General features: G+C 34.1%; 1 protein-coding gene across 3 annotated transcripts in view; it reads right to left on the bottom strand.

Moving 5' to 3' along the window:
* Positions 1 to 7,357: 7,357 nt before the first annotated feature.
* Positions 7,358 to 13,445, bottom strand: part of RNF180 (ring finger protein 180) — a 270,237-nt gene continuing 264,149 nt past the window's right edge. For all 3 annotated transcript variants that reach the window (XM_079144872.1, XM_079144874.1, XM_079144873.1), the window contains exon 8: positions 7,358 to 9,287. In XM_079144872.1, coding sequence (XP_079000998.1) covers positions 9,088 to 9,287 — 200 coding nt within the window. In that variant the 3' untranslated portion in view covers positions 7,358 to 9,087. The remainder of the gene's footprint in view (positions 9,288 to 13,445) is intronic.

Genomic DNA, 13,445 nt, shown 5'->3' on the forward strand with positions numbered 1-13,445 from the left:
AACACTAACTTTTCAGCCTTCCACTTGAATTGGGTTATTGGCTCTTCTTTCTGGTTCTACAACAGCTGTTAGTCTTTGTACTTAAAATCATTTGACTATCTGTTAATTGGATTATTTTATTTTGGTGTTGAAGTTCTTTATATATTCTGGATATTAATCTCTGTTAGAAGAGTAGCAAAGATGTCTCCCATTCTATAGGTTCTCTCTTCACATTCTTATTTCTTTTCCTGTGCAAAAGCCTTTTTAATATGATGCTATCCCACTTATAACTCTTGGCAATATTCCCTGAGCTTTGGGGTCCTATTGAGAAAGTCCTTGCCTGTGTCTTTTACTGGAGTGTTAACTCTACATTTTGTTCTATGAATTGCCTAGTTTCTGGTCTAAGTTCTAGGTCATTGAGTCATTTTGAGTTGTCTTCTGTGTAGGATTAGTGATAAAGATCTAGTTTCATTCTACATGTGGATAACCTGTTTTCCCAGCACCATTTATTTAAAAAGTCATCATCTTCAAAGTATGTTTTTGGCACCTTTATCAAGGATCAGGTGAATGTATCTGTGTTCATTTGTATCTTCTATTCTGTACCATTGGTCTATGTGTCTGTTTTTATGCCAATACTGTGTAGTTTTTGTTACTATAGTTCTATAGTATAATTTGAAGGCAGGTATTGTGAATTGTGATGCCTCTGTCATTGCTTTTTTGGCTTAGAATTGCTTGGTGATTCTGTTAATTCTACCAATCCATGAATACGGCAGATCTTTCCATCTTTTTGTAGTCATCAGTTTCTTTCTTCAGTGTTCTATTGTTTTCATTGTAGATGTCACCTCCTTGGTTAGATTTACTTCACTTTGTTGTTATTTTGAGACCAGAGTGAATGGAATTTTATGTGAATGGAATTTTTCTTCATTTCTTTCTCAGTAGTTCATTATTAGAATACAGGAAAAAATTTGTTTGTTGATCTCTCCTGCTACTTGCTGAATTTATCAAATCTAGAAATTTTTAGTGTCTTCTAATATAGGATGTTATCAGCAAACCTAATTTAAAAAATTTTTATAGTTGTAGATGAACAGCTACATCTTTATTTCATTTACAACATGCCTTTATTTTGTTTATTTTTATGTGGTGCTAAGGGTCAAGCCCAGTGCCTCACATATGCTAGGCAAGCGCTCTGCCACTCAGCAGTAGCCCCAGATCCAGCAAACAGATAATTTGACTTTCTCTCTTTTTATTTGCATTCCTTTCTTTCCCTTGCCTGATTACTCTAGCTACATTTTCAGGAACTACATTGAACAGGAGTGATGATAGTGGACATCCTTGTCTTGTTTGACTTTTTAAAGGAAATGCTTCCATTTTTCCTCCATTTACTAGGATATTGGTTTTGGTTTATTAATATATAACCTTTATGATCTTGAGGTAGGTTCCTTCTATTCCTAGTTTATTTTATTCAGTGTTTTTACCATGAATGGGTGCTAAATTTTGTCAAAGGCTTTCTTTACTTGTATAAAAAAAATGACTATTTGGTGAATTACATTTATTGATTTGCATATGTTAAACCATCCTTGCATCCCTGAGATTAAAAAAAAAATTAGTCATGCTGTAGAATCTCCTTAATGGGTTATTGATATGATTTGCTAATATTAAGGATTTTTGCATCTAAGTTCATCAGGGATATCGGTCTGTAGTTTTCTTTTCTTGATGTATCCTTATCTGATTTTGGTATCAGAGTGATACTGGCTTCATGGAATGAATTTAGAATTGTTTCCTTTCTTCCTATTTAATGTAATAATTTGAGGAGCACTGGCATCAGTTCTTTAAAGATCTGGTAGAATTCAGCTGAGCATTTATATTAGGGTTCTCTAGAGGAACAGAATCAACAGGAAGTATGATTATAAAAAGGGGATTTATTAAATTGGCTTATAGGACCAGAAGCTGGATAGTTCACAATGGCCGTCTGCAACTGGAGAGCTGGAAGAACCAGCAACTACACGATCCAAGACACAGAAGCCCCAGAACAAGAAAGATCAACAGTGCTACCCTAGTCCGAGACCAAGGCTTCTGAAAACTGCCTGGAGAATCACTGGCAGAGTCTGCTTTGGAAGAGAAAAGAAGTGAGAGTCTGATATCCTCAGACAATGGAAGCAGCAATCAAGAACCTGTTCAAGAAGAGTCGAGCTTGTATCTGCATCTGCTTTCTTTTCTTCCAACTTTTATTCCATCCAAACCACCATCCTTTTGGGTGGTGCTGCCCATGCCTAGGAAGTGTCTTCACTTCGGTTCATAGTCCCACATTCCAGTCATTCCTAGACATGCCCTCACTGACACACCCAGAAGCTTCTTAATCATTGGCAGCTATTAATCCAATCAAGTTTACAATTAAAATTAACCATTACCGCATCAATCTGGTCCTGGGATTTTTTGTTTTTGTTGTTGTTGGAAGGCACTTTATTACTGCTTCTATCTCATTGCTAGTTATGGATTTGGTTCAGTTTTCTACATCCTCTTGGTTCAATTTTGGCAGGTTGTGTGCATGTTGAAATGTATCCATATCTTCTAGGCTTTTCAACTTATTGGAGTATAAGTTTTTAAAATAGTACCTAATCTTCTGAATTTCAGAAGTGTCTGGTGATAACTCCTTTTCATCTCTAATTCTGGTGATTTGTGCCTTCTCTATCTCTTTTGGTTAGTGTGGCTAAAGGTTTCTCAATCTTGTTTATCTTTTTAAAGAACCAACTTTTCATTTAATTGATCATTTGTAGTGTGTTTTTATTCTTTATTTCATTGACTTTGGCTGTGATCTTTACTATTTCCTTCCTTCTATTGGTTTTGATTTGTTCTTGCTTTTCAAGGGCTTTGAGATGCATCATTAGGTTGTTTATTTGGGGTCATTTTGATTTTATTATGTAGATTATAAATTTTCCTCTTAGAACTGCCTTCCTAGTGTCCCAAAAGTTCTGTTATGTTGTATCACTATACCCTTTGATTCTAAGAATTTTTAAATTTCTCCCTGGTTTCTTTTAATAGCCATCCATGATTCAAAAATGAATCGTCTGGTCTTCACATGGTTAGTTTCAGTAGTTTTACTTTTTTTTTTCTAATTCTGATTTTATTCCATTATGATTGGATAAGATGCAAGGAATTACATCAGTGTCTTTGTATTTGTTAAGAGTTGCTCTGTGGCCTAAAATTTGGTCTCTTGGAGAAGCTACTCAGCAGCTGAGCAAAAAGTATATTCAACTGTTAATTAATTAATTAAATTTCTAATATTTTTTAGGTCTGAGTAGTCTTTATTGAGTTTATGTCTAGACAACCTACTACTGGTGAAAGAATTGTGTTGAAATCACCCAGTATTATCATTCTGGGGTCTACATGAGTTTTTAATTCAAGTAGTGTCTGTTTTTTGTAATTAGGTGCACTAATGTTTAGGGCATAGATATTCATTATTTTTTATTGTCTTGTTGGATTGTTCCCTTTACCAGTATGAAGTGACCTTCTTTGTCTCTTCTGGTTAATTTTGACTTGAAGTCTGTTTTATTGGATATAACAGTAGTTACTCCTGCTTAATTTCAGGCTCCATTTGCATGGTATATCAATTTCCATGCTTTCACCTTCAACCTGTTGTCTTTTCCTGTGAGGTTATTCTCTTGAAAACAGCAGAGTCAGGTTTTAGGTTTTAATCCATTTCGCCAACCTATGTCTTTTAATTGGAGAGTTGAGACCATTTACGTTCAGTGTTGTTCTACAAAAATGTTTTTAATTCCTGCCATTATGGTTTATTTCTAATGTTCACTTGATCCTGCTTATCATCTGCTTAGCTACCACTGTTCAATGAGATTTGTCCATTTGAGGAAGCTCCTAGGTTTTTAATTTTTTCTTTGTAGTATGTCTTTCAGTATTTTCCATAGTGCCAGGTTAGATGTCATGAATTTTTTTAGTTTCTTTTATCTTGGAAGGTTTTTATTTTCTTTGATTCAGAAAGATAGCTTTGCTGGATATGGTGATCTTGGCTGACATTTTCTTTCAGGGCTTGAAATACATCATTCCAATCCTTCCTGATTTTAGACTATGTGCTAAGAAATCAGAAGTAATTTAGGGGGCAATTCTGACCTAACCTGATGTTTTTCTTTTAAGACTTTAAAAAATTCTATCCCTGTTCTCTATTGGGCATTTTAATTATAGTGTGTTGTGGTGAGGTTCTTTTTTGATCTTGTCTATTTGGAGTTCTGAAAACATCCTGTATCTTGTTGTCTATCTTAAGGTTTGGAAAATTTTCTATTATTATTTTCATGAAGAGCTTATCTATGCCATTAGCCTACATCTCACAACTGTCTTTAATTCTAATGATTATTCAATTTGGAATTAATGTTGTCCCAGACTTCTCATATATTCCTGTCATGGTTACTCACTTTTCTTTATTGTAATGTTCAAAGCTTGCCACTTTGTCTTCCATCTCTTAGATTCTGTCTTTAGCATGATGTACTCTTTTGAGAGACTTTCAACTAAATATTTATTTGACTTATTATGTCTTTCATTTCCAGGATCTCTGTTTGGTTCTTATTGAATTTCTCATTCATATCCAGTACTGACTTCCTTGATTCATTCAGGTGTTTTTCTCTATTCTCTTAGAATTCATCGATCATCTTTATAATCATTCTTTCGAATTCTACATCTTATCTCTCTTATTCTTTGCATTAAAGTACTACTGTAGTTTGTGCATGGTTAATTTGTGTGTGGAGTACATTGTACTGCCTCGGGGCTGGTTTTAACTCAGCCACAGAGACTTCACCCTGTGAACTTGCAGCGTACTAGTATTCAGAGCATCTCACAGAAAACGGAGAAACAGACAATAGCAACAATAGAAGCAAACAATGTACAACATTAAAATAAACACCCATGCTTGTAACAACATTTGTAACACTACGTACTAGAAAAACAGGAATAGTACAGTCAGCAATTGCTAACAGTAAAAATAATAAATAGCCATCAACTAGCCTGGCATTAATAGCAGTTGTCAACTATGTCATTCACAGTTCTAATAACTGAAAGAACATGAATGGGGAAGGCAAGAGTTGTATAAACCAAATAATTCTAAAAGATGGTAAAAATACAGTTAATTTAAAGGAAAGTAATAGGAAGGCAGAAGAAAGTTTAGAACATTCAGAATGTGAACATAGAGAAAGCAGAAGAGATGTAGCAAATGATGGTTATAAATAAGAAAAGAAAAAATAAATTAGAAAAATTAAGTAATGGGAGAGAGAGAGACGAGAATTTGGCTGTTAGAGGAAGAAGAGAAACAAGAGAAACTATCAAACAGAAAAACCCCAACAAATAAAAAACCCTAACCGTCAAAAGACAAGGAAAATAATAATCATGAAAAATGCAAAAATGAGGAAGAAGCCATATATATGTATACATACCATGAACTAATTAGCATGGCAAGAACACATACATGAAGGAGGAGGACCACTGAGGTGGTCAAAGCTGTCAGGGTGGATGGTGACTGCCAATGCCCAACTGAGACAGGTGGGAGTGGGGTAGGAGAAGATGGGGAGTGTGAGAGAATGCAAAAAGTCTGGGGTTAAATGTCTTTCTCTTTTTGTGTTGCTCAAGAGCTGCCAGCTAGAGTGGTCTAAAAAGTGAAGCTGGTTGAAATAGCTTTCAACTTCCCTTCTCACCAGTATAAGGTAACATGGAATGGGAAGTACTTTGTGGAGTTTTGTCTGGACAGGCAGACCAGATTGATGTACTTCCAGGTTGGGTGAATGCAGAGTTCTATGTGGGGAGTTCCTGGGATTGGAACTTAGCTCTAGTCAGGCATTAGAGACATTTTTTGGGTGGTATCTGCTCTGGAGAGACTAGATTGACAAACCCTGAGGCCAGGGAGTCTGGTTCTTAGGAGAGTTCAGAGAATTATACTTGTGGGACAGAGAAGCCAATTCACCACAGGTCTCATACATCCCACTGCCTATGAATATGGCCTTTCCAGGCTTAAGGCCTAAGAATAATCATGTCTGCCTGTTCAGTTCCCTCTCTTTCTTCAGCTGGTAAAATGAGCCGCCAGACTGAAAGGGAAAGTGAACTGTACTCCTCTCCATATCTCTTCGTTTGAATCCTCCTCGATACAATCTTCTCTATGCCTGTTTCGCTCAAGTTCTGCTCAGCACACCCTAGGCCATGTGGTAGGATCTTGCCAGGAGAGTATGGCAATATTTGCTATGTTCCCTTGGGTTCCCCAAGTTGCATCATGGCCTTCTCAAGATGACTCCCTGCTTGTCATTTCAGAGCACTTTTAAAACACCAGTTCACTGTGCCATCTCTGAATCAGCAAAATTCAAGCAGTTTTCTGTTCTACAGGTTTTTCCATGTCAAAGTTGACTTGTGTTTCTTTGTTATTGCCTCCTGAGATGAGACAGCTCTGCTGCCACTGCCACAACCAGCTTTGCTCCAATGTACTCTTTCTTGTTCATTGTTCAGTGCACCGAATTTGAGTCTATAAGAGGCTCCCAACTATTCAATATTGAATTTCAGCAAATTCCCTATCACCCACCTTCCTGAGAAGTAGTACTCCTGCTGCTTGAATTCAGAGCCGTGGAGCAACTGGAAATGTGGCCTTCCTCTAATCTGCCATCTTGAATCTCCTCAAACTTTCTAAATTCTTTATGTGACATTTCCACCATAAAAACTAGATCCCTATATACAATTGAGATAATGGGATTTTGGGAATAAGGGGTCAAATGGTGGCACTCAATTGTAAAGATAAAATGGGCATTTTACCATAATGGACAAGAGCAGTAAAAATAGTAATCAGAATAGTTTGACTTATAGAAATTATGGCATTTATGAATTAAGATGTCCTCACAGTACAAACAGGTGGTTTGTACTGATGGAGTTCTAGGTTTAGATCTAGAACAAAGACCTTTTAAAAGTTAGTTTTTAATAACAGGAGGAAAAAGATACATATTTATGTGTGCTTGCTTTCACTAAGATATCCTTAACTAAATAGTATTTTCATTTTTAGAAATGAAGAAACAGAAAATCACAGGGGTTAAATAACCTGCCCAGCATCAAACAATTGGTAAGTTTTGACTAGTCTTTGCAAAAAACCTTTTCTTAAAGAACTTTTTTATTTGTTCCCTAATTTTGCAAACTGAATTTGAACCTGAGAGAATCCTGCCAATGTCTGTTTTGTTATGCATAGTTCTACAAGTAAGGGAAATAAGTAAAGAAATGTTAAGCAAATTTTAGTCACATAACCCAGGGTGATAATGAGGTCTCTTGATTTTTGCGATTATAATAAATAGTTAGAAATAAAGGTAAGGAGAAATGACATAGTATGTTTTATTTTTTATTTCTTGATGTGGTTTTATTAGATGTATCATCTCATATTTGTTGTATTTGAATAGAGTCAGCATAAAGATTTGAAGGCCAATGAGTAATCAAGAAAATAGGAAAAAATTTTTTTTTTTTAACTTAAAAACAGGAAGAAGTTTGAATTATGGGTTTTAAATAAACTCTATGGAGTTTGCCTGGGAAATCACTGCAATATATTTTAAAGTTCTTAAAATGTTGTTCATATTTTGTTGTAATTTTTAAATCCATTTTAAAATATCCATTTGTAAAGATTTATCTGTGCTTCTAAATTGTATTCAGTTGTCTGCTTTCTACACTTGATGATTTCTAATTTATATTATTTTCTTTCACAGATGTTTTAGACATAGTAAGAATAGTATTAGAATAAAAGTTAGAATAAAGATCCTTTCCACTCATCCACATTCCTGTATTTCTTTGAACATCACATACCATCAGTCAAGTGCTTTTATTCAAATACAGTCATTAATAATTTGGCCAAATTTTGACTTTTCTTAGACTTACCTGGTGAAGTCCAATCTGTCCCCTTTTTATTTTATTTTTCTGAATGGTGGTAGTATTGTAGTGCCATGAAGATTCATCTGTTTTGTATAAAATATGCTTATTTAACAATTAGATAAATGATGCCATACCACAGGAATGTTGGATTAGTAGTTCATAATCAAAAATTTTATCCTTGGTTTCTCAAAAACTACCTGAATAAATGAATAAACTTGAGTGCCCTCTTGTTTTACTTTTTTAATTTGTAAAGTTGGTATATCTGTCCAAATCCTTCCCATAGTGGAATAATTCAGATTTTTTTCTTATAATAATGAAAAATTAATTATAAAGATTACTGTAATACAAATAAATGATGTTTTTTCTATAAATTCATAAGCCTATTTCCAACAATTCTTTATTCAAGACATTAAATCAATTACAATAAAAAAATTTAAAAACCAGTGTTTATTGCACATTTACAATATATTTGACAATCTCCTATATAAATCACTAAATTAATTACATTTTGGACGTGCATTGCTCTTTTAGATTACTAAAAGTCAGTTATATTTTTTGTTTCTTTATGTGATTGATCCTGAAATTGGAAGTGTTAATATGGCTTTCAAACTATCTATTGGTGGGGTTATTTTCATAGTTTGCTTGTGTTTACTAATCTGTTGCTTATAATAATTAAAAATGTCATATTGAAGCTATTATTAGGTCCATACAAAGTATAGTCAGTTTTTTTGGTAACAGAAGGGGGCATAAGTAGAGCTATTTGGAAACCAAACTGGAATATACCCTGTTAGATTAGTTCCCAGAGAATATGGTTTATCTTTGATGCATATCATTTGGCTAAGAATAAGTAGTCACTGATTAAATATCTTGTCAATAAAGATACTATCTACCCAGATTATCATTTCATTTTGTATTTTTACTGTTTTTAAGTCAGGGGAAAACTCAGTCTTTACAATCAAAATAATATAAGCAATATTGTAAAATTAGACCATCAAATCCTAAAACCATGAACTATGAAATTAACAGTGCATTGTTGCTTAGTGCTAGATAGAAGTTTGCTACATGAAAAACATTAATAAATAAATCCATTATTTTCAAGCTTTCTATAAACACCAACAATTTATATAATGCAACATTATAAAAACTTCAAAGCACATTTTAAAATGTTTCAGCAATTATTGTTTACAACATTTATGATTGTTCCACTGAAGTAAGGTATGACAATTCCTAAAACGGAAAGAAAAAATAGCAAAGAAAGCAGAAAACAATGAATCCAATGACCCAGTTTACTGAATAAATATAGATGATCACCATATCCATATCAAACCACCATCCACGGCTGTCGTCCTCAAAGTGCAGGTAATCCATCCTGTGTGCACCATGTGGGAACTGCCTTCTTGTAACTGGAGCTGTGCGTCTGTGGAAACCTAGATTATGAACAAAGTATTTTAAGCCTCATTTAATTCAGATAAGTGCTCAGAAAGGAAGCTGCACTATGAACATAGTATGATGAACAAAGCATATCTTGATTTCAATGAGTGATATGTTGTGTTCCCAGCAGTTTTTTTTTAAGGACAAGCAATTATCCGAAGTCTCTTCCAGATCAGGGTATTAAGGGAAGGAACAGCAGACTATTTGAGTTGTTACTTACTTGGACCAAGTTATTCATACCTTTAGTCTCACATTTCTCATCTATACCATCTGAGCATGTCAAAACTTTGTGTGTAAAATGTTATTATTTTCACTTGAAAACATTATGAATTTCAGTTATTACAACTGCTGTGATAACTAACTTCCAATCATCAACTTAACCTGTGTTCTTATGCCTTGAGAACATCAGTCTGATTTTTTGAGCAAAGTTCTATGAGAAAAATGTCTTTATTTTGTTTTAGTATTGCATAAATGTACACTGTATGGCACTCCAAAGAAATTTAGCTTTAATTTTCATCTCTGCATCTATGTAGGAGATTAGTTATTACATAAAATGCAAATATCAAACGTACAGTCCTTTCTTAAATTTCTGAGAAATGTTATATCTTGTGACATGTTGAACTTTTTTCCTCTGTATATTTAGATTTTAATTATTTAGAGCTTGACTATACACTTGCTCAATGGTAAGCTGTTTTTGTTATTTGACCAGTATATAATATCTAAGGCATTCAAAAGACAAAATTTAATTTTCTAGGGACTGCCTGATCATTAGTATTATTATTATTAGGCTGCATTTAAAAAAAATGTTTGTTATACATGACAGTAGAATGTATTTTGGCAGAATATACATGCAGTGTATAACTTTCTCTATTTGGGATCCCCACTCTTGTGTAATAACCTGATCACTAACTGTTTGTTATGGTTTGGATGTGAGGTGTCCCCCAAAAGCTCACATGTGAGACAATGCAAGAAGGTTCAGAGAAGAAATGATTGGGTTGTGAGAGTCTTGAACCAATCAGTTAGTTAATCCCCTAATAGGGATTAACTGAGTGGTACCTGAAGTGTGAGGGTGTGGCTGGAGGAGGTAGGAATTGGGGGCATGGCTTTGAGGTATATATTTGTATCTGGCAAGTGAAGTCCTCTCTCTCTGCTTCCTGATCATCATGTTAGCTGCTTCCCTTGGCCACACTGTTCTGCCATGATGTTCAGTCTTACCTCTAGACCTGAGGAATGGAGCCTGCTGTCCATGGAATGAGACCTCTGAAACTGTGAGCCCCCAAATAAACTCTTCCTCCTCTACAATTGTTCTGATTGGGTCCTTAAGTCACAGCAGTGAAAAAGCTGACCAACACCCCCCCCCCCCTTTTTTTTTCTTATTTACTGCCTACTTTTAAAAATTTCTGTGTTTATTAGTATAAGAATGAGATAATACAATAAACTGAACAGAAAAAAAAGTAATTCTGGTATATCCTAGCAACTCTGGTGGTAAAGGTTCTGTGAGGCTTTAGCTTGAAGGTAATTCTGTTTCTTTCATTTTAACAATTGACTAATGTTAAATGTTATGCTCTACATCAGGTAGCTTACTCAGACTCACGTGGGCATCAGTATGGATAAAAAGTCTAACTTCCTTAATCAAGAACATTCCTATTTTGTTGCTTATATGTTTAACTTTATTATACTCATTTGTATTATGTATATTTAAAACATGAAAGGATGAGATAAAAATAAGTGAGTTTAGAATACATCATCAATTTCAAATAGGTTTTTGATCATTTCTAATTGGTTTTGCCTGACTTCTAGCATATTTGATTTCTTAATTTTTTCCACATTTTTAAAATTGGTGTATTATAGTAGTACACAATAGTGGAATTTGTTGTTATATATTCACACACACGATATAACAATGTAATTTGGCCAATATAATTTTTCTTTATGGCTGAATAAAACTCCACTGTGTATATACCACATTTTCTTTATCCATTCATGCTTTGGTGGACACTAGGCTGATTTCATAGTTTGGTTATTGTGAATTGTGCTGCTATAAACATGGGTATGCATGTATCACTCTAGTATGATGACTTTAATTTTTAGGATAAATACCAAGGAGTAGTATAGATGGATCATATGGGGGTTCCATTTCTAGTCTTCTGAGGAAGCTCCATACTGATTTCCACAGTGGTTGTACTAATTTACAATCCCACCAAGAGTATAAAAGTGTTCCTTTTTCTCCACAGCCTCTCCAGCATTTATTATTGTTTGCATTCTTGATGACTGGCATTCTGACTGGAGAGAGATGAAATCTCAAGTGTACTTTTGATTTGCATTTCCCTGTTTGGTGGAGATAATGAACATTTTTTCATATATTTGTTGGTTATTTGTATTTCTTCTTTTGAGAATTGTCTAATTCATTTGCCTATTTGTTAATAGGGGTTTTTTTTGGTGATAAGTTTTTGGAGTTCTTTTTATATTCTAGATATTAATCCTCTGTCAAAAGAGGAGCTGGCAAAGATTTTCTTACATTCTCCTGGTTCTTGCTTCACATTCTTGTTTCTTTTACTGTGCAGAAGCTTTTAAATTTGATGCCATCCTATTTTTTAACTCCTGGCATTTTTTACTGACTTTTAAGGGTCCTACTGAGAAAGTTGTTGTCTGTGCTTAGATGCTGAAGTGTTGATCCTACATTTTCTTCTGTGAATTGCCTAGTTTCTGGTCTAACTCTGAGGTCTTTGATCCATTTTGAGTTGACTTTGGTGCAGGGTCAGAGATAGGGATCTAGTTTCATTCTTCTAGTTAGAGATAACCAGTTTTCCCAGCACCATTTAATAAAAAGGCTTTCTTTTTTTTCAATGTATGTTTTTGGCACCTTTGTCAAGGACCAGATGACTGTATCTGTGTGAGTTTGTTTCTGTGTCTTCTATTCTTTACCACTGAGCTATATGCCACTACCAAGTAGTTTTTGTTAGTAAAGCTCTGTAGTATAGTTTGAAGTCAGGTATTGTGATTCCTCTAGCATTTTTTTTTTTTTTTTAAATTAGAATTGCTTTGGCTATGCTGGGCATTTTATTCTTCTAAATGAATTTTAAGATTTTTTTCCAGTTCTGTGAAGAATGTCATTGATATTTTGAGGTATTTCATTGAATCTGTATATTGTTTTTGGTAGTCTGGCCATTGTAACAGTATTAATTCTGCCTATCCATGAACATAGGAAGGCTTTCCGTTTTTTTGTGTTGTCTTCAATTTCCTTCTTTAATGTTCTATAATTTTCATTGTAGGGGCTTTTCACTGCCTTGATTTAATTACTAGGTTTTTTTTTTTTAATTTTTTTTAAATAATATTATATATGGGACTATTGCCCGATTTCTTTCTCAGAAGATTCACTGGTGGTATATGGGGAAGCTACTGAGTTTTGTGGTTGATTTTTTTTAACCTACTATTTAGCTGAATTTATTAGCTCTAGTAATCTTTTGGTGGAATTTTTTTGGATCTTTAAGTATAGGATCATATCATCTATAAACAGTGATAATTTTGACTTCTTTCTTTCCTATTTTTATCCCTTTTCCCTAATTGCTTTGGCTAAAATTTCTAGCATCATATTAAAGGGGAGTGGTAAGAGTGGACCTCCTTGTCTTGTTACAGATTTTGAAAGATATGTTCAGTTTTTCCCCATTTACTCTAAGGTTGGCTTTGGGTTTTTTGCATATACCCTTTATGATGTTGAGGTAGGTTCCTTCTATACCTAGTTTTTTCAGTATTGTTTTTTAAATCAAAAATGGGTTATGAATTTTGTCAAAGTCTTTGCATTGATTTAATTTTTAATTACTAATGTTTATAGCTTACAAAAAAGCCAAATTACCTTTGTTTTCACGTTTTTGCCTTTGTTGGCTGGCATTATTTGTATTGTCTTCAAGCTGATTTCTTTACATGATTCTGACTAATCCTATTATGCTGGCAACATAGCTATAACTAGATAATATAATCCACTTAAGTGGGCATTTATAAAGTTCAGTGTATTGCAACATGTGGAAAATAAGCAAACTAGTGAAGTTAGTCCTTCTGTGTTGTTGAATTTCCAGTTTCTCCTCAGCTAACATTACATACCAAGGTGACATGTAAGAATGTTAGTATCAGACTTCAGTAAATATTACAGAAACTTA

Source organism: Sciurus vulgaris (assembly GCF_902686455.1).
Source record: "Sciurus vulgaris genome assembly, chromosome: 6".
Taxonomy (NCBI): Eukaryota; Metazoa; Chordata; class Mammalia; order Rodentia; family Sciuridae; genus Sciurus; species Sciurus vulgaris.